The sequence below is a fragment of the Coturnix japonica genome, chromosome 3 (genome assembly GCF_001577835.2).
Source record: "Coturnix japonica isolate 7356 chromosome 3, Coturnix japonica 2.1, whole genome shotgun sequence".
In the NCBI taxonomy this organism is placed as follows: domain Eukaryota; kingdom Metazoa; phylum Chordata; class Aves; order Galliformes; family Phasianidae; genus Coturnix; species Coturnix japonica.
This window is the reverse complement of record NC_029518.1, coordinates 55,615,006-55,638,652: the sequence shown is the minus strand read 5'-3', so window position 1 is coordinate 55,638,652 and position 23,647 is coordinate 55,615,006. Positions and strand designations below refer to the sequence as shown.

At 41.2% G+C, this 23,647-nt stretch overlaps 2 protein-coding genes across 6 annotated transcripts in view; both read left to right on the top strand.

Moving 5' to 3' along the window:
• PKIB (cAMP-dependent protein kinase inhibitor beta) overlaps positions 1 to 8,953 on the top strand; it is a 51,986-nt gene extending 43,033 nt beyond the window's left edge. For 3 of the 5 annotated variants that reach the window (XM_015858790.2, XM_015858791.1, XM_032443732.1), the window contains exons 2-3: positions 3,856 to 4,039; positions 8,066 to 8,953. In XM_015858790.2, the coding sequence (XP_015714276.1) occupies positions 3,883 to 4,039; positions 8,066 to 8,151 (243 nt within the window). In that variant the 5' untranslated portion in view covers positions 3,856 to 3,882 and the 3' untranslated portion in view covers positions 8,152 to 8,953. The remainder of the gene's footprint in view (positions 1 to 3,855; positions 4,040 to 8,065) is intronic. The other 2 variants (XM_015858792.2, XM_015858793.2) reach the window with 2 other exon arrangements.
• A 9,952-nt stretch (positions 8,954 to 18,905) lies between these two features.
• Positions 18,906 to 22,348, top strand: FABP7 (fatty acid binding protein 7). Its single transcript, XM_015858748.1, has 4 exons — positions 18,906 to 19,147; positions 19,660 to 19,832; positions 20,444 to 20,545; positions 22,002 to 22,348. Exons 1-4 carry the CDS (start codon positions 19,021 to 19,023, stop codon positions 22,050 to 22,052), a joined length of 453 nt encoding a protein of 150 aa, XP_015714234.1. The 5' UTR covers positions 18,906 to 19,020; the 3' UTR covers positions 22,053 to 22,348.
• Positions 22,349 to 23,647: the final 1,299 nt, after the last annotated feature.

Genomic DNA, 23,647 nt, shown 5'->3' with positions numbered 1-23,647 from the left:
AAAGCATTTTTCCCTTGATCCTCAACATGAATTGTTTCAGGAGAAGTATTTTGTCTTTCCCTTTGTCATTTATTTAAACAAATTCTCAACAGCTTCTGTGACTTGTCCCTCAGGAGGCAGACAATGCTGCTGACAAAAGAAGACTCGAAGATTAACAGACCGTCTCACGTAGACAAAAACACGCTGGTAGTTTTCTTTGAGGACACTTGAATGTCTGATAGATTTGCTTATCAATATTTTCTTCTGTTGGTAGCCAGTTTGCACAGGCAGACTGCTTCCTACCCCCTTGTACACCAGATCAGCTGTGCATCTGTGTGGTCCTGCAGGCATTTTGAAGGGCTATTGGAGAAGTCCTCACTCCTGAAAAACCCTTAGCATGGTGTCATGGCCCAGTAAAAATAAGCAAAGTTAATCTGGTGCCATGGAGTACTGGTGGAATACTTGTAATTTATCATGACAGTTAAAACCCTTGGTCTGTAGTTTAAGTAAGAGAGCTTTTTTGGGAGTCCAGCTGCCTTCCTCCTGTTGACTCTTTGTGAACAGCCACATTCCCTGTGTGATTCACATCCCACTCAGTGCCTTTCTGTGTCTGGACCACGTGGGTCTTGCTGTGGTTAAACAAGAGAGGCAGGGAAGCAGACAATCTTCTGCTCCAGCAGTCTGTCACTCTTCTTTTACAGCTGTGTGCCAATAATGTAATGAGTGATGACATGGGAGGAACATGACAATAACGTAGAAGCTGAGAGAAGCAACTGCATGCTGGCATTGGCAACATATGTGTATATTTATCGTGGGTAAGAGTACAGAAAAATGAGTGCAATGAAGCTGCAGGAGATGTTGCCAGCAGGAGGAGGAATGGCACTGGGAAAATTGCAGCCTTGAACACTGTGATTATTATTTACCCTGTGAGGAAGTAAGAAAAGTGCTACACATAACACATGTTAGAAGATACCTGCCTCAAAAAGGTAGTTACTGAGGGAAACATTAAAAAAAATTAAAGCTAGAAGCAGATGAAGAGCAGAGAAACTAAATTACCATAAGACAGCAGCAGAATGAAACTGAACAAATTTCTTAGAACACTAAAGAAAGAAATGGCATTGGGCTATAGTACAGTAGAAAACTATTTTGACTATGGTCTGTTGAACGTTTGGAGTTACGTTTTGATTTAAATGAACATAAATTGAAGTTTTGGTTTAGATAATCAATTATAAGCCTACTGGAGTAGTCCCTCATCTCTGGATCATACTTGTACAATGTCCTGTGTTCAGACCTTTCCTGTCCAATTTAGAATTTAGAAGTGTGCTAGCTTAGGGAGTAGCCCTTAGCATTTGAACTCAGCCTTCTCCTTATCTCTGATACCTGAAATTTGGTACAAAAAAAGTGAAGGTGAATCCTTCACCCTTAATGGTAACTGCTAATCAGAAGACAGCACACTTCTATTATTTTTAGATAGCTACATTTGAATTATTCCCACCAGTCTGACAGATAATGATGGGCTGATTTTCTGCCCAACAGCTGTTCCAAGATTTGTCTCTGCATGCTTTTTAAATCAAGTACATAAATCAAAATTCATGTAGAAGGAAGCAAGTCAGACTGTGTCCTCCATCATCTTTGCCTTGTGTTATGCATTGGAGGGAGATTACATCAGGGAGAAAGAGAGAGCCTGCGAGGAAAATGGAGGAAAAAGGGGAAAAAAAACAACCACAAGACAGGCTTGAGAAGACCTTTGCTGTGTTGTAACACTAATGTCAGTCTGTAGCTCTTTAAATGAGTAGCAGTCAACTCAGAAATGCGTTGTTCTATCAACTACATTGTCCGAACTGAATGTGCAAGCCATGCTGGTATTTTATCACTGGGAACAAAGCTTGAAAGCCTTATCCAGCAAAGGAAGATGCTGAGTGTTTATTGTTCTGAAGTGTAATTTACATTGTCTTGCAACTGTGGAGAAATATATTTTAGACACCTACAGTTAAGTTGTAAGTTAACACTCACAAAAAAACCCCAAAAAACATGAGACTATATCTGTGACTTTAGATTAGTTCTCCTTATTTTGATATTTCTTGTAAAGTGTCGAGCTTATCAATTTTAGTGAATGCACAGTATAATGCTGTGTCTAAATCAGAATTGTGATACATATATCTTGTACATTTTCTCAACATTGGATGCTCAAATTTTTGTATTGCTTCTGTATTTTTGCTACTTATGGAAAGGATTCATTTGGACTTGATTTGCCTGTTTTCACATAAGATGGGAACTTCAAAAACTCAAGGTCAGAACCTTTAATCACTGACTTCCTTTAAAGAAAGTGATTTATTTTCTAGTTCGAGTCATCTTTCAGGTGTGCAGATTTTACTCATGTCATCATTTCCTGCCAAGAAGGATTAATTTATTTTATGACAGAGTATTCAAAGATATAGAGATAGTTACGAATATTTATTCTTATAGTTGGAGTATCACACATGAAGTTTGAGGGAGAAAAGGGAAACACTCTTTTTTGTTGATACACAAGGGCAGCGTCAGTAATCGAAGTACTGCTGCTCCCTTCTTGCACATCAGAACAGGTTGTGTTTGATTTAGAGGTCAGTCTCAGTTTTTCTGTCCATGAAAGGAGAGTACCAATAATTCCCAACCCTAGGAGAAACTGAGAATGGTGATTATGATGCTCTGCTTCTTATGTGAAGAACATTAAAAATGGGACTTTGCTTATCTGATTTATATTCTTAATACAGGTAGTCATCACTCAAGCTGGTAGTCTTCCATCAAATGGGTCTCCAACCCCATCTGTATACTTTCCTACATAATGTACTGACCATAGCTACACTATGAGACAATATTCCTGTTGCACTCTACACAGAACTGCACTTATTTGAGCAAGTATTGGTTTTGATTGAACAATTAATGGCAAATTATTAGGAAATGCTCTGTTAATTAATGGAAATTATTATGTACAATTATGGTATGGTAGCCTTTTGTGATACTTAATAAAACAGTAGGTAATGGAAGCTTTCACAAACTGTCCTTGCATGCTACATGCAATGAAGTCTCTGCCTTCTGCTCTAAGTGCTCTCACTTAAGCTGCTGCCCTGAGGTGTGATCCTTCACATATGTCTATGCCTGAACCAAAGCCCATTTTCATCAACAGGAATTTTCACATTCAATTCCATGAGCTCTGAGGAAACTGAGCACCATTGGTTCTGTTAAGCACAGGATTCAATTATTTATTCAGTAAAGGCACGTGCATGAGCTGAAGTTAAACCAAACTAGCTATTTCTGTAGGAGCAAAGGAAAGTGAGTTGTTTGGTATTTGCAGGCTAAAGAAATTTTTTGCAGATTTTTATTTTTAGCTTGTTGAGAGGTCTTTTTATACAATTTACTCCCTGTGAAAGGAATTTGTTGTAACAACATCCTAAATAAGAGTCCAAACAAGATTCCTAATAAAGAAAACCCAGTGGTTCATGGAGACAGTATGACTAAACAGAGTTTCAGTTCCCTTCCCCATGGCAGTGTGGCAAAAACCACTTAAAAGCAGCGCTCAGGTCCTAAGAAGCCACACAAGTGGCTGGCAGAACAGTCTGTTGCTGACCTTATCTACAGGTTTCCTGTAGGTACACAACTGCTTGTTATGCTCTTGAGGTGCGCGAATGGCAACATAAGGAAAGACACAGAGGTTCTTCTCTAAGGCTTTAGCACCCAACATTGAAGTATGTGGCTTTACTACGAAAAGACCCACTGGGGCAAACAAAGCCTGTGGCTGTTGTGTTGATCTGGTGATTAGCGTCCACATTGCAGAAGCAGATCTGTTTCCTTTTCTGATTCCAGGCTACAGATGTTTTCTTCTATTTGTTCTACCTGCAGATGTTGCTATGAGGAAAAGAGTCAGCAATGACTGATGTGGAGCCCCTGGTGACAGACTTTGCAGCATCGGGCCGGGCAGGCCGCCGGAATGCCTTACCTGACATCCTGGGCTCTCCTGCTGGTGCTGGGACCTCAGACTTGCCACACAAACTGGCCGAGCTGTCTGTTTCAGAAGGTAGCACCTGCATGTTCCAGAAGCAGGCATTTGCACGTAGCCATCCTTTGCTTTCTCCTTAAAACTTCTGGCATCATGTAATTTTGATGTCAATATGAATAGCTCTTTCTTCATTCAGGTTTAAGTTCAACCTTCCAAAGCAGTTTTGTACTCCTAAAAAGACAAGTTAATTTTAACCCAGACTGAGTCTGCCATACCCACCCACAGACTCACTGCAGCAGTCTGGGGAAGGGTGCTGGGAACTGAATGCTGGTTCACATAAAGAAGACGAACCACAGTTACATTGCTGGACAGCTTGGCAAACTACCATGCCAGCTATTAATTAGAGTCTCCTCCTGCCCAAGGGTAGCTTCGCACTAGTCAGTAAGCTGTGCTGTTGATCCAATTACAGCTATCATTCCAACTTGGAGATAAAACTTAAGGGTGCTAAGTCCTCCTGATAAGCTTTAGACTTTGCTGTCTGAGATCAGTGTTGCATTTCTGATGCCAGTGAAGTGAGACTTATAGGTTGCCGCTGAGCATGGGTTGCTCCTAGATTTAAAATCTTGATTTGGAATAATGGTTTTCTTCTCATGCCTGCTGCTGCCATGCTGGTCCCACTTCCATCAGCAGTAGTGGTGTGCAGGCAGCAGAGTAGGAGGCAAGCCTGTGCTGAAGGGTGGAGGCCTCATGAATTCCATCTGGAATAGGTTACAAGAAAGATTCTCAAGCTCAAAATGTGTTTAATCTGCTTCTGTATTACTTGAAGCAATGTTGAATTTGCATCCTCCTAAAGCACCATAAAATTGTGGGAAATTCTTTGATTACAAATTGTCCTTCCATTGATCATTTCATTTATATTCATGTATTTGGGCTTTTGTAATGCAAGCCCTTCTGGGACCTGTTGAAGGACTTCTGGTGGTGAAGAAGAGGGTGGGTAGAGACATCATTTCCAGGCAGAATGAGAGAGAGACTGGATCACAGCCTCCTCGCTTGAAACTAGGGAGGGGAGGGAAAAAAATTATATGCTGGAAGCACGCATTACTTTTACAAAAGGAAAGGCTTCATGAAGGATTCATGAAGAGGACAGGAAAAAAAATGAAAGCCAGCAAGGACAGTTATATATACTTAGGCTGACAGGCAGTACTGAGGAGAACTGGGGGAATCTGGAAAAGCAGATGGAAGGGCGCTGTGTTAAGAGCACATACAAGGTTACGCAGCACAGTAACAGCAGATGAGATGCAGTTCAAACTCCTTGAATTTGAGATGTCCTTGCAGATGTTCTCTTTCTGGTGTATGTGACTGCAGCGCAGAAAATCCATTCCAAAGTATAGACAGGCAATTAACATTTAATGCTTTCATTTTCAAATATGTTCTTTTTAATCCCAAAAAGCTCTTGCACTTGGCACCACTGCACACAGTGAACAGAAGCCACATTCCTGCAGGAGGGAACTGTTTCCCTTGTCAAAGAGGGGGCAGGTGGGAATTTGACACTGTGGAAGTAAAGCTCTTGGACTGAGAAGTCCAACCCATTGGGATATTCATTGCTATGATATGAATAACTAACCTTTGTATTGCTTAGAGCACTGAGCCTTGAGGGGCATACATAAAACCATGTTAAACAAAGCTCAAAAAATACAACAGCTATAGATAAGTTCCTCATGTTTGTTTCATTTTGGACTCTGGGAAATGTAGTAGTTGGAAATAATATACTTTTAAAGGCGTGGAAAATTTCTCTCTGATATATTTATTTTTTTTTACTGCATAAAAGTAAACATGAAAGAGTGAGCATTGTATTAAAAGAAATGTTACAGCACAAGATAATAGAAGTACTCCAGACAGAGTAATCCTCTTCTGGTGCCCATCCAAGTGCATTAAGAAGAAATGAAACGCAGCTGCATTAGTTTGAGCAGAATGTACCAGTGCTTTCTTACAAACAAAAGGAGATTTGAAGAACAATTCAGAGCATGGGATTATCCTTTGCTTTTTTCATTGGCACATACCTGCACCAGAGCATGCCCAGAAGGAGTAATTGCTGTTATCAGTGGTTTGCAGTCATGATAATAAGTGAACACAGGATACAGCTAAACATGCTGTGACTAGTGGGCACTGCTTGGGTGCTTTTGTGAACTGGGAATTCCACAAGTATCAAACTGGGAATTGCAGCCTCATTTTCTTGTCAGTTAAACTTCAAATCAGGCAGCAAGCAAAACTGAGGGAAAGTCAACAAAATGAAAAGAAAGTTTACAAGTTCAAATGCTGTGACTGGGAAATTGTTTGTGATATATTTGGGGCTTTAATGGACAAAGCTTGCTTGTCTCTGGCTTTAGCAATCAGCTGTTAAAATGAAAGCCAGTGCCAGCTCAGAACAAAGAGGTTGGATAAATGAGAAAAGCAGAGAAGATAGAACATGTGGCTATATAAAGCGTGCCCTATTTTTTTCTGGCAATCTAAAAGATTCAGTGAAGACTGTGGGGAATGGTGAGGAGGGCTCTCCATCTTGCTTCACATTTAGCTAATGCTCATTGGATCATACATTTCCTTTCCTTCTAAAAAGCTGTCACTTGCTGTCAGAGTGAAAGGTCAGAAACAGGATGTGCTAATACTGTCTGTCTGGTTTCAAAGATAAAAGAGACTTTGCATATATTCTTTATGAAAATACAAGGACCCTTGCTGTGTGATACAAATTCCTGTGCACTCTGGACATTGCAGTAAATTAATATTCACCTTGAAATGAATTGGAGAGGGCTGACAATAGCAGGACTAGGGGAAATTGATCCAAGTTGAAGGAGGGAAGATTTAGGTTGGATGTCAGGGGGAAGTTCTTTACTAGGAGTGGTTAGGCCCTGGAACAGGCTGCCCAGGGAGGTTGTGGATGCCCCGTCCTTGGAGGTGTTCAAGACCAGGTTGGACGGGGCCCTGGGCAACCTGATCTAGTAAATGTGTATGTTTGGTGGCCCTGCTAGGCAGGGGGGTTGGAACTACATGATCTTTGAGGTCCCTTCCAACCTGGGTCATTCTGTGATTCTGTGATTCATTCTGTGATTCTGTGGAGAGGATTTGGCATCAGCTATTTTTCACAGAGCCCGACTCTGACAGGAAGGCTATCTGTACCCTACCTACCTCTGCTGATGTGTTAGTTTTGGACAGTTGATACTTCCCAAAGGAAGTCTGATGGGAAGCCATAGTAGAACCATATTAAACAATCATATAGTCATAGAATCATAGAATCTCCAGGGAAATTCCTGAAACTTCACCTCTTAGATTATGATTGTGAAATCAGATAAAAGTTGGAAGATTATACAACCAGATTCGCAGAAGCTACGGTCTGTCTACATACTGTTTTGTTACCATTGTTAATGCCATCTGAGACTTGAAGATACTGTGAAAATAACTGTGCTTTACAAGGAAATCAAGGCAAGAGGAGTTCTCATTTCTCAGTGAGAGAACATGGGCTTCAAAAGAGACAGAGAAGAATTCCAATTATCTAATGATGACTATGACCATCATTGACTAATGATGACATCAGTTCTGCTGGTGTGCTTTTATTTCTACTAGTCATGTAATCATTCCATTCTAATCTGTGAAGGTGTGAACTTCAAAATCAGAATTTTATTTATTTATTTATATATATCCCCTTGTCTTGTGAAAAGAAGGCGAATTCTGCTAGGTTTTTCTTGGCAAAGAAGGTCAGACAAATAATGAGCATGTTCCTAAAATGTAATGTTATCTACCAGAATCCAAGCAGTGCTCAGAGGAGTGCTATATTCTAGCCTGACTTTGAAGACAACTCAGAAAAAAAGTAATGTCTGATCTGATGCTTAAAATTGAACAGAATGTGCAAGGAGCAGGGAAATTGGCACCAACAGGAAATTGATTTTGGACAATGTCTGTGCAGGTTATCTTTTGGAGTTTATCACTCTTTCCAAAGCACCCAGGAGCTTGGTAATAAAGAGCCAATCCAAATAGAAGTGATTGATAGACCCAAATATTTCACTGTAACCAAAAAAGCTGTAAGAATGTGTGTGGTATAAATATTTGATTGTGTTTTTTTAGATGAAGGAGCAGAGGGTGGAGAAGTATCATCATCCAAAGCCTTGCTGGAAAGTCAAGAAGCAGAGGGAAAGAGCAGCAATTCCTAATACCTAAGGACTGTTCGACTGATGAAACCTATCGACAGACTTTGCAGAGTTTCCCTGTGTTACCTATTTTGAAGTGTGGTAGCAACTGCAACAGCACAAGACTTTTGTGACACACTTATATCTAGATGGCTTTAACATGGAACTACTGTTTTTTTTCTGCTGTCGTCCCTCAGAAACAATGTTCTACACATCCAAATGGGAAAAGAACTAAAGAATGCATCTGTTCTGTTGCTTTGGTTTTTCTTTTAATGGTTACTTTATTCATCCAAACTAATCTTCTTTGACAGTTTTAATGATCATAGATAGCAGATGTACCAGGTAATGATTGCTTTAAAATAAAAGTCCTATTTCTTAATTTTCTAAAGTAGCTTCTTTCTCTCTTAAACAGAGGTGTATTCACTCTCCCTACCTTAAGATAATGAGTACTTATTATATTACAGACCCAACCTGCAGTATATCTTCAGAGATTTTTTTTTTCTCATTAGGGATAAGTAGATGGATGTGACAAATAGAAAAACTAACCTTTTTTTCTCTCTTTCTCCTAACTTCAAAGCATTTTGTTTAGCACTTAAACTACCAGTGTTTGTTTTTGAACTCTCTTTACACTCTGCTTGATTATGGCAGATCATCTCACCTATCCCACTTCTAGCATTCTTGCTATTTCTGTCATTTCTGTTTTCAGGCTTAATACTGTAGCTGTTCATGTGTATCTGAAATCAAATAGCCATGTTTGTAAGTGATTAAAACTGTTCATCTCACTATGGAAATTAAATAGCTATCGTATTTTCTGTCTCCTGTTGAATCCTTGATGTTTCTTTTATATGACAAGACTCGAAACTCCATAATACATAGTTAATGCATCTCATTTTCCCTTTATTGTTTGCAGCTGATGAAAGTGTTCCAGTGTTATTTTTACAAAGAGTTTTATCTATTGAAAGGCATTTTTTTTGTGTGTGTGGTGAAGGCCATTCTCCCGAAACTACCCAGCATTCATTCCTTCACTGTAGGAATCCGAGATTAGCGCACAAACACCCTTGCTGCAGTCTAGAGCAGCAGCTGCCGCTGTATGTACTTTGTGAGACTTGACCAGTACTGACAATCAGATTCTTTTTTTCATCCATACAGTCTCTCTGCTGGACTGTGGCAAGACGGAGGAAGTATCTCCACACATTTGACTGGTATTCCACCTACAAAATGTTTGTGAATTTTATTGCTGGTGGACATCTTGCAAGAGGCTTTTCCACACAGTTAGCATTCATAATGGGCATTTGCATTAAAAGGCTGTCTTTTGGGGACCATTCAGTAAAGGGTAGGCTTTATCCAGATGAAGCAACACTGGGTTTCCTCTAGCTATCTGTATTCATTCAACAAGTGCAACATCCCAAAATTACTTTCAAGTTTGGAAAGGTAAATAATGTACTCCACTTAGCAAAGCAGGTGGCTTAAGAGAGTCTGAAAACCTGAGCTAGCAGAGGAAAAGAGCTGAAAACCACAGTGGAGAGGGATATAAAATGAACTGTATTTATGGTGCACACTTTAGTTCTGTGTTGCAGTCCTTTTCTCTTACGCCAGCCTCCTTTATAGCATCAGGACACATGAAAGTGTTGTTTTAAGAAGTTAAAATGACCCTATGGGATTCAAGCGGTTGAGTATTACTGAAACAGAATTCCTTATACACTTTAAGTGGAGCATATGTTAAAGTGCTCTTCTGGGTCACAGCCTGTATTGAATTCTTCCTTCATAGTTGCAGCACTGGATATATTTAGAATTTTCTTTTACATTAAACAGACACTAAAATTTGGGTTACAGGAACAGGTACTTAAACAACTATTTTTCTAGTCTGAAAAGCTTTGAAGGTGTTTTTCGTTTGTTTGCTTCCTATTAAAATACCAACCACATGAACCAGTTAAATTTAGCAAATCATTCATGTCTTAAACCATGTATAAAATCACTCAACAGACATACATTCATACAACTACTCATGGATGTTGAACTTAGAACATTAACCAGGGTGATAAATACGTAGGAGAATTGGTGCTTACTTTGCTCTTGAGCTGTATCAACCTGTCATTGAGAGTGTAGAAAGGAGGTTAAGAAGAAGCTCTGAATAAGATGTAAAGACAAACAGGAAGTTTTAAAATGCAACTCAATTAAAAGCGAGTTGAACATATTTCATGTATCATATGTAGGGTTTGCAAGTGATTGCCACAGTCAGCACTTATTTGCCTGTGAACTGTCCTTTAGAGACGCAGAATACTTATTTTTAACCTCATGCAAACCCTAGGTTTTGCCAAATAAGCCTTTCCAGGTCGAAGATGGCTGTGTATTTCTGGCCAACATACCCAGATCTAAAGTGGTTGGTATGAGAGACATTGTGCTGAAAGCTTTGGTCCAGAAGAATTTGTTGGTTCTGTATTACTCATGACTCAGGCAGACAGGAGTTAGACAAGCCCCTTCAGAGCTCTTTGGGAACCTCAAGGCCATGGTGCCCAGGAGTCGGGGGTTTAGGCGGTGTTACTGTCTGAAGTACAGCTAGAATTGGGCAAGCTCTGGTTCCTTTTCTTGCTGGTTTCTTCAAGATAGACATTAACTCCTGTTGGACTTTAGCTCTGGCTGTAAAGAGCTAAGTGCTTCTGAGTACTCCCTGCTGAGCCAGTTTATCCACTTTTAACCAATATCCAGGACACACCACCTTCCTATTAGCTCAGATAATGAATAATTAATGATAGTGTTTTCTCTTAATCCATATAGTAAGAAAGTTATGGCCAATAATCAGCAGAATATTTTAAAATATGCTTAGCTATAAATGTAGATTAGTCTCACTGAAGTCAGTAGACATACTCAGTGCTTAAAATTAGGTAAATATTTAATTAACTTGATAAATTACAGCAGCAAACTTCTATTAAGGCTAATTTTGTATTATAATGCATTAATCCCAATTTCCATTTGCAGCAAGTGCAGCACAGGTAATGGCATCTTTTTCATCAGCATAAAAGCACCATCCTGGGCTTTTATAGAGCCAAGACATTTATTTTAGTACCAAGCAAAAATGGTAATTTTGTTGTCTCCAAATTTCAGAACTCAGTGAGGTAATTATTAATTCTCAGCCACTCTGCAGACTGAAAAAAAAAAAAAAAAAAAAAAAAAAAAGAAGGGAAATAAAACTCTGTAACTTAATTGTGGATACATTAGATAATTCAATAATTTAGATTCTTTGAACACGTAGAAAATTGGCCCCACTCTTTTCCAGATGTCATTAAGAAGGTAATTTTCTTTGGGTCAGCTGTTCATCATGAGCTCCGTGTGAGAGATGAGTGAACATGCTGAGGCCCATCTTCTGTTATTATAAATTAGGAAGGTTCCATTTGTTTTCTGGAAGGCAATGAAGGAGTAAGTAGATTTTAAGGTAGGGGACTGATGATTATTAGAACAATCGAATTTATGTTTATTTGCTATGATTTCTCATTTAGCTACCTCCACCTGTGCCACATACTATCATACATCCAGTGTAACTCTGCATTGGCTGAGCTTTAAAAAGAGATGCTGGATGAAATAACAGTTGAAGCATTCGTACACTTCATAAGGAATTTCCAAATCATCGATAGTAATGTATGGGTCAGATCCAGTTGTCACTGAAGAAAAAGACGGTTTTATAACATCTGCAGTTTTAACTTATGAGTTACTAAGTGTACAGAAAATGTGTCCCATTCTGTAAAGTCCTTGAACAAATATGTGAAACAAGGAAACTACTCAGTGGAAACATCATATACTTTTGTACTGTCCAAGACATTTGATTATATGGACACATGATCCTATTCACAGAGACCAGCTCTCTGTTGTGCAGCTTTCACTGGCTCATAACAGAGCAGTAATGACTCACAGGTCTTTTGTATATATAGTATATTTCCAAATTGGGCCTTGCAGATGAAGAGTTATGCATGTACCTAATCTATGTAAGAGTCACATCAAGATATCAGCTGATGATTTTTGGTTGTCATATCAGTGTATTCATACTTATGCCACAGTGACCTACTGTTTGACAGTATGAGATATGGAATTACATCTTTCCCCAAAAGTGAGAAGGATACACATTTACTACACATTGATACAGTGGTGATCATACAAAGGAGTCTTGACTGTGCTTGCATTAGTTAACAATTACAACACAGCAGTGGCTATAAGATATGTAACCCACACTTTGCCATCATGTATTCAAAATATCTTCTACTTATTTTAGGATGCAGAAGATTACTTAGGGTTGCTTTGTATTCCTCTGTTCTGCCTGCTGGTGCTGTGTGTGTGGTAAAACACACGAGGAAGAATTTAAGAGTCAGAGGTTTCTACATCAGTTCCTCCACCAGTTTTGCACAGGCTATATTTGCTGTGCTGAGAGAATACAAGCTGTAGATCTGCTGTGGAACCTGATGGGTCCCCAGGTGTGCCCAGCAAAGACCCGAAGGGCTGAGCCCACTGGCATGCACTGGTTGAGCAATCCAGTGTGGTTTGGCTGAAAGCAGCAAGGGCTTAACTGTCCTGCCATCTAGTGGGATCCTCAGCCTGCCAGGTAGCTTGCTTGAATAAATTGAGTCTGATGGTCAAAAGACCTCAAAATCAGCGAAGTGCAAGGCAGCTGGCCTGGCTAGACACTGACTGTCCAGTTTATTTGAAGCACTCACTAAGATTTTTACTAGGGGTCCACACATCTTGTAAGAGTCAGTACCTCAGTGATCCTGAACATGCAGAAATTTAGGTAACTGCAAACAGCAGTCTCGCATCCCTGAGAATGTTGTTCTAATGGCTTAAGCAGACCTGGGAAAATAGCCCTAGCTAAAAACTCTCAGCCACACAGTGCTGTCACTGCTCCTTCCTAGTGTCACTTCCAGCTCACTCCCTGGTGGCACAGCTTCTGCCACCTCCACTCTGAAATTACCAGTGGAAATTCACACTGCATGTCCAAAGGCAAGTTGTGGAACTCAGGCATCAGGAGAGCAGGCCAGCCAGAAGCACGTTCAGCTTGTAAACTCCATAGCAAAACATGGCTAACTATCTTGCATGCCATGCAGTGTTACATCCCTGCTCTGTGCTTTGGGTCAGGGTGCCAACACCACCACATGACTGCTTTTTGATTTTTGGTTTTTTTCGTTGTTGTTGTCTTGTTTTGCTTTTTTTCAAGGAGAACTGTTTCACCTTCCCTATTTGAAGCTGTTCTATGCTGGGTAATGATTAGCAGTAAGTGGAGATCTGCTATTTTATTATTTCACTTTATCCCCCTACTCAGCTGGGTGAGAACCAGGTCACACTCACAAGACCGAACACGAGATGGCGCCCGAGCCCGCTCCAGGACAGCGGCTGGGCCCTGGAAGTGTTCATTGCCGAGCCTGCCTCAGAAAAGGCAGAGTTCGGTTCGCTCCCTGTAAGGACCAAAGGGGTTCAGAGAAGAACAGTGAAGATGATCAGAGGGCTGGAGCTAAGAAAGGCTGAAAGAGCTGGGCTTGTTCAGCTTGGAGAAGAAAAGTCTCTGGAGGGACCTCATTGCAGCCTTCCAGTTCTTTAAGGGAGCTTATAAGCAGGAGAGAGACAGACCTCTTACATAGCCTAATAGTGATAGAACAAGGCGGAATGGCTTTAAACTAAAAGAGGGGAAATTTATGTTAATTTTCAGAAAAAGAAATCTTCATTCAGAGGGTGGTAAAGCACTGGCACAGGCTGCCCAGAGAACCTGGGCTCCATCTCTTGAGGTGTTCAAGGCCAGGTTGGATGGGGTAGCCTTATCTAGTGGGTGCCAACCCTATCCACTCTATGATTCCATGAAGAAAGCAGTCTCTTCAGTTTCCTCCATACACAGTAAAATGAGAGGCAGGAAAACTACTGCTATTCCTACCAGCAAGTAGCAGGCAGATTCATAACATGTCAGACAGACCGCCTGAGAGCCTTGAACCATAACCTGAGTAGTCTGTTTTGGGCACTTAAGTTGCTTTAGAGAAAAAATAGCATGTGACCATGCAAATAGAGCTGATTTTGCAATGTAAGGAAGTGCTGAAATAAGTTTATCCCAGGCATGTCCTTTTAGACAGCCTTTGAACTTTTGTCTTCACGTCTTCAGTTGTTCTGCTTTGTTTTGTTTTTTGTTTTAAACACGGGCTTTCAGAAGTGGAAATTTCTAGCAAGTTTATAAAAGGTAGAATGAAATATTGATATGTAAGAATGAAGATCGTTGAAGTTGGAGAGACAAAGGACAGTGAGAAGAGTTAAAGGAGAGGAAGCTGTGCCAATTCCCTCTCTGCAGCTCTACATTAAGCAAAGCAGCCAAGCCCATCTTGGCATGAGCAAGTCAGACCTGCTCCTGCACCCTTCGCTGCTTCTGGACTCTGGATGTCCATAGCACTGGCTGTAGCTCCCTCCACCTGCTCAGTAAAGTTACAAAGGTCTGGAGGAAGATGCTGTTAGGAGCCTTGTTTAACTATTACAAAATTAGTTAAGGAGCTTGTGATACACAGAGTCTATAGGTTATGTTTACCACAGCCCCTTGGTGGAGGAGAAGCATGAACATAGATGCCTAAATTTAAAGAAATAGTAGGCTTATCTATACAACTCCACTTGGCAATTGCTTCAGGACAGTCCAGAAAGTGAGTCCCATGATTATCCAGGCAGAGACTACATGCTTATTTTCCTTCTTTTGCCTCTCTGCATCTTCTCCTGTAGCAGAGTCTGGATTTGACAAAGTATAATCCTACACACAGCCAGCTGGATGTGTCTTTAAGTCCCTTAGTCTAGACTTACTTGTTGTGACTGTCTCATGTGATTTCTTGCATAATCCAGGATATGGAACTTCTCTGAATTACTTCCTGTATCATGTCTTAAAAAACCACGTTTGTGCATTTTAGTCTAGTTTACAACTGACAGGGATTAAATGTTTGGTAAGGTGGTTTTAAAGTTATTCTGGTGGCTAAGATATCTTAAAACAATTACACGCTTTGTTTTTAATATGAATTTATCTAGACTTAACTTCTAGTTAGAAGCTTTCATACCTTTGTACACTAGACTCAAGATGCACTCTTGTTTAGTTTTCTCCAGAGTTATCTCCTAACAGCAAGGATGATAAGTTTTACCCAAGTTTGTCTTGTTATTAGTCCTTATTTAGTGCTAGTAATGGGCTATTTTAACACCACAATGCTTAAATGTGCTCTTGAATTTTATGTTTGAGGAAGCTTATGTTTTTAGACTGAAACTGAGAAATAATTCAACAGTTTCTCACAAACCAATGTATAAAGCAGATGCCTGTATCTTTAATACTGTAAAATTTGAATTGCTGACGTTAGAAAGCATTCCCTATCTTTGCTATAATAACAGAATCGCGGGGGTTGGAAGGGACTTCAAGAGAACATCAAGTCCAATCCCTCTGAAGGTATCCCATAATAGGTTGCACAGGGAGGCATCCAGACAAGTCTTGAATATCTCCATAGAAGGAGATTCCACCACCTCTCTGGGCAACCTGTTCCACTATTGCCCCTGCAAAAATCAGTTACATATTTCTTTCAGCCACATTGTGTAACCTCACACTTAGCCATGCTGACATCGTAGAAGAGCTGCTCCAAAAGTAATGCCTCCTGTTTTCTTATGTTGGCCCATATCGAAGGTGGGTGTTGGTGGTGTCTTTTTCATCAGGCATTTCTCTTTCATTTAAACAGGAATTTCTGAGGAGCTGCATATCAACAAAGTAAACCTAGTGATTTTCTATAACTCCCCAAAAGCACTTGCATTGTTTATTTTTATTAGCTGGATCAGCAAATCTCTAAGACAACTGGAGGACATATGAGATAATTTTAGTTAAGGACATTCTACTGCCCTGTTTGCCATTAGATTTTTCTGCAGCACCAAAAAATCAAATCACACTCAGCCTGAAGCTACATCATCCCATCTGACATAATAGCTGCTAAACTCTAGCTATTTCTGTATTACACTGGATCAGAGCTGCACTGAAGTCACACCGGGGCTTCAAACAAGGTTAGAGTGTGCTGAGAATACCCTAGTCTTCTCTCTGTAAGAAGGAACTATCTTATACTTTCAGATACATGCTATTTTTAATTCACCTAATTCATATGTAGCCCCCTGTGTATTTCAGAATGCTAAGAGATTCCTCAAATGCCTTGAGTCAGTTGGGAACCTGAATCATGCTGACTTTCAGTGTGATTTAATACTTACAAGGCCTTTGTGTTTCAGTATTTGCTTTCACATCAGAGGAGTTAGGATCTGATATCACTTTGTATATATGAGAGCATGTGACGGTGTTCTCCAGCTGCAGAATCTTTGCTGATTCAAACACGAAAATGTTTGAATAATGCAGCCAACACTGAATTATCTGGAATTTTTGTAATGTATTATCCCTTTAACTATTGACCAAACTCTACAGAGCAAAGCCTTATTCCTGGCTATTGTACTACAGGGATGTGAAATGATAGGCTTACTGAGTTACTTTTGGAAGAAAACTCCTCCTGTGTTAGATCCACAGAGAGACTTGGCAGAAGGCTGGATAAACCTTTCTTCAAACACTACCTGCAACAATGTTTCTACTTTTCCATAAACAATATACTAAGCCTTTTGTGATTGGCTACACTGATTAGTTTCTCAGCAGCTCCCAGCACTGACTATGAAGAATTCCTGTATGACAATTGCTTGGACAAACTTTGCCATCGCAGTTGCCTGGTGACAGCTTTGTGCTACTCTCTTTTTTCCCCTGAACAAGTGAATTTTTTTAAGGGCTGAGTGGAGCTGACCTGAGGCTGCTCATTTTCGGAATGCCTGAGGACATGTGAAGCAGGGCTTGGCCAGGAGGGGGAAAGTAGCAAAAAGCAGGTTTTGTGTCCTGTATTCAAAGGTTGAAGGTTAGACCAGTCCCACATTCACCCTGAATGACCTTTGGGAGTGAGGGTTACTCATTACATAGTGCTGTCTTGCTACAGTATTTTCATCTTTCAGGTTGTCCTTTCACAGAGATTTCAAATGTGCCAACTCAACACTGCTCAAGTGCTGTAAAGAGTTCGGTATAAATGAGAACATTGTCCCCAGGTGTTCAGAGGGAAATCTCTGGAGACACCGTTCATTACATCAGTTTTTTGTGCTATGGTATATACAGTCTGTCGAAACATTCACAGTATCCTCAGTGTTTAACAGGAACTCTAAGCTGGTCTCTTGTGCAGCAAATCACACAGTTTCAGTATATTTCACACTGCTGCATGATTCCTTACAGTGGAGAAGCATTGCTATAGGCTTGTACTAGCTGTAGACATTAACACAACTCTGACAAAAGAACCTACAGATATAGGCAAGGCCGTGGAAAATGTTTCTGGCTGTGGTCACCCCAGAAGATGTCAGGAATGAAAAACTTCCTCTTGCTGGTTTATCCTGCTCCCAGAACATCACCACCATAGACAGGCGGGATCTCACCATCATGAAACCTAGTGTCATGACAACCTGACTGTGAAGCAGAAGGAATGTGGACATTTTATCAGACCCTGGTTAACATCTGAAGCATGATGCAAAGTGTGAAAGTGTTATTTTTACTTAAGACTAAATACTTGTTTTGATTAAGTATGCTGAGAATTCCTGGTAGAACTGAGCCATCGGTGTAGGTGTGATTGCTTAAATTAAGTAGGATCCTGAAGCAGTTGCCTCCCAAGGGCCAGGCTGCAGTGCTGCAAAAAAGAAAGTACAAGACAGCAGAATCCTTGAACAGTCCAGTTATTAGCAGTGGCATTGCTTCACTTTTAGGAGTTTTCTATCCTGCAATATCCACGAGGCTGTTCTTGTACAACAAAACCTAGAGAGTGGAGAGAGCAAGGAGGCCTCCCAGAGCTCTCTGCACTCATGGAGGATCAGGAGCAGAAGCACCAGAAGGATCAGAAGCTCCAAGGCTTCTGCAAATACTATCTACATGAGCATCTGTGTCCATGATGCTCTTCCTCTCCCTGTTTTTGATCACAAGTTGAAAATTCTTGGAAATACAGCTCAGAAGAGTTGAAAACTCCCAGAAATAAAGATTCAGAAACCTTAAAAACAAAGCAAGTTGAACATAAACCAAGGAGCTTCAGGAGGGCATGCATAACCACTGACACCTTACGTCTCCACCTGTACTTCAAATAAAGGAGATGAAAGACTAAAGAGAAATAGTCCCTACCCTAAGTTAGTCCATCAGGACTAATAAAGTTTGAGTTTTGTGGCATGAGGAATTAGGATTGTATCCCTGGGGTTCAGAGAGGAGTTAATTCTTCTGAGGACAAGTCAAAAAGTGCTACATCAAGCATCAATGCCCCAGACCAAAGGAAAGTGCCATATCACAAAAGCCTGAAAGAAAATCAAATGGCAGCCAAAAACCAATTTTGAAAATATTAATAATTATTATGGCTGGCCCAGGTAGACAGTTGTTGAGGTTTTATTCCCATATCACAGCAAGTTGCCTTCACTGTGCCCCTGAGCTTTGTTGTGAGAACTGAGAGCTACATTCAAGGCTGCGGAATCCGGCTGAGGAAAGCTCCCAAAAAATCTTGTCCTACAGAGCTGGGCAACTTCCTGCAAGACACGAAAGGGACATGCGCCAGTGCTTCCAGTGAATTTTAAAGAACAAGTAGAAGAAAGAAAACTCTCCATCCAGCTGAAAAAAGAGAAGAATTCCCGCCGCTGGGATAACGATGCCGCCCCGCGGGTGCCCCAGCACCGCCGGCCCCACCAATCCCCACGAAGCCTGGTTGGTCGCGGGGCGGGGAGAGCCCACCCGGCTGGGCGGGCAGACTCCGGCCGCGGCCCCGCCCGGCCCCGTGGGCGGATTCCCCGCAGCTCCCCTCCCGCCGGCCCCCCGCCGGGCGCGGGCTTTAAATGCGGGACGGTGAGGCGGCTGTAGCGTTTCTCGGTACACCGACACCTACTGCCATGGTTGAGGCTTTTTGCGCGACGTGGAAGCTGGCTGACAGCCACAACTTTGACGAATACATGAAGGCGCTGGGTAGGTGCGACCGGGAGATCCGGAGCCGGGAGTGTACACCACAGTGAAATACAAAATAAATCAGAGTCCTGTAGCAAGAGGTGCTGGGGAGAACGAGAGCACCCTGCTCCGTGCCGGGGGTGTCCGGGTAGCTGTGAGGGGAACTCGGTGTCGGGATGGCTGCCCCCAGCCTGCTGCAAACAACCCCGGGTCATGGGAGAGCGTGGGATGAGGGCAGCGCTGCCTGCAGTTACGCGGCAGGCAAACAAAGATAAGCGTTGTGCCGGGGCATCACCCGGGCGGCCTCGGCCCCGAGGAGCTTCTCGGGCTCCGCGAGGGGTGATCCAGCTCCGCACCCACGTGGCGAGACGGGTGTGCGCTGATGGAAGCGAAACGGGAAGCAGCATCGCATAGCGGCATCCCGAATCTGTAGAGCGGGGTTAGAATTGTCTGTGCCCGTGTGAGCGGCCGAAACGGTGTAAAGAATAACTAAAGAAACGGTTGGTGATTTCTGCTTTTTCCCGATGATGTAGGAGTGGGGTTTGCGATGCGGCAGGTGGGGAACGTGACTAAGCCCACGGTGGTCATCAGCAGCGAGGGGGACAAAGTCATTATCAAGACTCAGAGCACTTTCAAAAACACAGAAATCAGCTTTAAACTCGGTGAGGAATTCGATGAAACTACCCCGGACGACAGAAACTGCAAAGTAAGTGACTTCTCGGGCTGAAGATCCCTTCTTTTGTCCACCTTCCCCTCTCCTCAGTGATATCTAACTGTTGCTATGGCTGTAGCACTGTGAAGGATGGGGGGAAGAAAGAGGATTGCTTATTACTTGGTGATATGTGCTGGGTCTCTTTTTGAATCAGCATATTTGTGTCTTCAGCCCCATTTCTCCTGTCCAGTGCTAAGGAGTTCTATTTTATTCCACCATTTTTCTTTTCTTGTGACACAAAGACCATTTGGTGTAACCCTTCCCAATTGAAATGAAGGAGCACTTCTCCCTCTGTCTTTTGGGGGCTTAACGTAAATGTTCTCCCAAAGCACAACTGACATGATGGTTCCTGAGAGACTGGAACTCTAAAGAAGCAGTTTGTTCTCATTTTTTTTTTGACACAAACATGAATTGTGTGGAGCCCATCCTTAAAATAAAGGTGGTTCACATACTTTGCTTTACCTGCGGGGGACCACTTTATTGTTGTAGGTCCACATGTATCTATCTGTTGAAGAGAATTCCATTGAGAAGTGCATGCTTAAACTGTGAGTAGAATCTCAAATACCCCAGATAAATGAGTGTTTGTGTTCTTTGGTATCTCGCAGTCAGTCGTGACCCTGGATGGAGACAAGCTAGTGCACGTACAGAAATGGGATGGCAAAGAGACAAACTTTGTAAGAGAAATAAAGGATGGCAAAATGGTAATGGTGAGTACAGAAGACACTGAGCATTCATGTATGCCACTAATGGTCCTCCTTCACATTTACTCCAAGCTTGTGAATTTCAAAGGTATGTGTTATGCAGAACCTAAACCCAGGGGACAAGCTAGTAGAGGCTTCTCAGGTTATTACTTTTCATTTGGTACCTTGCTGGAAAATTGCTGGTGGTTCTGTGGCTCCAGACAGGCCAGCCTGTGGATTCTCCATGTGTATCCTTCCTTTCTAGAGTGCATGGAAATGCCCAAATGAATATATAGTGCAAATCACATTTTTCATACGTATATTTATACATAACATAAATTCTGGTGAGTTGTGAAGTATATTAAGTTCTTATTATATAGACAATGGCCTGCTTAGATTTCTTTAATAGCTTGTTCCATATATGCACATGTAAATAATAGAGTTATATAGAACAAGTATTTCTCTAGAATAAAACTTCAGTACTGCAGGAGGTAATAGCTTTTAATATTTCATACAAAAGGACTTATTCTCCCTTCCCTGTTAAAAATGATTAAAATAGCACCTGTAAGGGGAAAAAAAAAGAAAAAGTAATTTTTGTTTTAAATTTGTCTTGCTGAATTTTCAGGAGCAGGACTATGGGGTGAATAAGTGGTGTAAGTTATTGTAATGTCCAGGCTGATTCTCATAGCTGTTTTTGGCATATGGATGCATCTTTCAGGAAAAAAAGAACTTCTTCACCCACAGTAATGTATGTAAATTGGCTGGTGGACAAAAGCAGTTTGCTTTGTTTTCTGAATACTTCAGAGAACACTCTTGTGGATGGAGCATTCCAAACAGCAGGAACTTTAACACTTATGGTCAGTGCAGCACAATGTGACAGTGATTCAGGGAAAATGATGTGCTTTGGTTTTTAGGGACATATCCCCATGCATATGCAGGAAAGCATTTCCTTCTGAATGTGATTGCAGTTAGATGCAGTATTCCACTTAGTGAAATACTCAGGCTTACACTCTGCAGTCAGTGTTGTACACAATTGCAGAAACCAGAGTAGTTGGTATTTTAGCCACATAAGTGCATAGGGTGCATCTATTTCAGTATGAGATTCTTCCTAAGAATGTGCTTATGTAGAATAGCATAGAATGTGAAAATAGAGGAGTTAGCTTTAAAATTCTATGTTCTGTTTTAAGCCAATGTTGTATTTGAGGAAACTGCATTCACAAAATTAGAAAGTTATTTCTGTCCTTGCTTTGGTTGCATTGCAGAAGTGCATTATGAGCTTCTTAGGTCTGAAAGCAGGGAGAAAGTTGGATTCATTGTGGCAACTACAACTTTGAGATTTCTCCTGTTACTTAATTAAAATATCAGTAATCTGACCAACTTGCTTGTTATGTTATGTAGCTTATAGAAAAATCTTGTTCTTGTACAGCCTTCTTAATGTGTTAGCAAAATGGTTGAGCATCTAATACCTCTCTTTTCCTTGCAGACTCTTACCTTTGGTGATGTGGTGGCTGTTCGCCACTATGAGAAAGCATAGAGTTCACCTTACCAGATGGTTACGTCTAATGGATGGATTAATGTACTGTCCGTAACTGAAAGTAGCTTAAATGTACATTTCTGACATGAAAGGTTAATAAAGACTTGTTTTTTGTTTTTCTTTTTTAAAAAGAACTTTTTTGTGAGCTTTTGCTGTATATTGCAACAAGTTAAAGTCTGCATAAAAACTCTGAGACATTTGGGTTTGTTTTTTGTTTTTGTTTTTACAGTAAATGAGAGATATTTGAGTTGCTTTGGAATGGAGATCCAACAAATTAAACAATTTTTTAAACTTGTGCTCCTTCTTGTATTTCTTGGGCCAATAGTTCAGTCTTTTAGAGGGAGCTGTTGTAAGAGTTCCTTTCTTTTCCTCAGTTGAACAGCAGAAAAACATGGTATAGGATACTTGGTCAGCATGGAGGATGTGGAAAAGGAAAAAGGGCCTTCATGCCACTTGAGTGGCTTTTTGCTGAATAAATCTGAAGCCCTTACTCTTTACATATGTAGGCAAGTAGGTGAGAGGCTCAACCCAGTTTCAGCTAGTCTCTTGGAGCTTGTGATCAGCTGAGGTCAGCACATAGATAACCTTTGATACCGTTATGGTTTTAATAGTTAAGAGAAGTTTGTTTTGTTTTACCAAAACAGAACAGAGTATATATACAGAAGACTGAAGTACAGCAGAGTGCGTGGAGTCAAGTGTTTTATAGGGTGAGAGGAAAGGACAGGGTGGGACTAGGGGAACCCCAAGCACAGAGCTTGCCTTTTATCAGTCTCCACAGGGTTGGGAGGAAACAGGTTAAATGGTATCAGACCTTTTGGGCTTCTTTTCCTTGTGCTGTAGCTAATATGTACTGGGTGCAATAATAATGTGCACTCTGAACAAAAAGAGAAATTAAAACTTTATCCTGTGTAATATTCCCTAACGGATTAGCATGGTTATTAGGAACATTGAAATGGGTTGCTGGCATTACAGAGGAGCATAGCTGGAAGATCCCATGTTTTCTTGTGTGCTTACCCATGACCTATTTTGATATGATAGTACTATACCCTCTCACCCAGGTTGAGGGAGCACGGTGCTCAGCTACTTGGGGCTGTGCAGGCAGGGGGAGGTGCAGGAGGGGGCCCAGCTTTCCAGGCCTCATCCTGCAACTATGCTTCTTTTGCTCTGCCACTCATTGTCATGAGAAGTGGCCTCCTGCATCCCTGAATGGCATTTTTCCCTGAAAACAGCTTGGATGTGGCTGTGGAACCCAGCCAACGAGAATACGAGGTTTAATGTGTTACCTTTGCTTTTTCAGAAAAGGAAGAACATCAGGGTGTTTGTCTCCTATGGAGAGCAGTATAAATGTAGGAGACTGAGTCCTCAACTATAAACCATCATCAATACGTTTTAAGTGTGGATATTGCTAGCTTCTAAAATCTAGGAGATGTCTTCTTTCATCAGAGAAATGAAAACTTGCTTCATTGACATGAGGCGCTTTATTTCCTTTTTGGGCTGCTTAAGGTTCGATAGTATGTGTCTTGAGTGGCACCTTCTGCCCTTAGGTGTTTTTTGCTCAATTACATTGCAGTCCCTGTGCTTCATGCTGTTCCCAT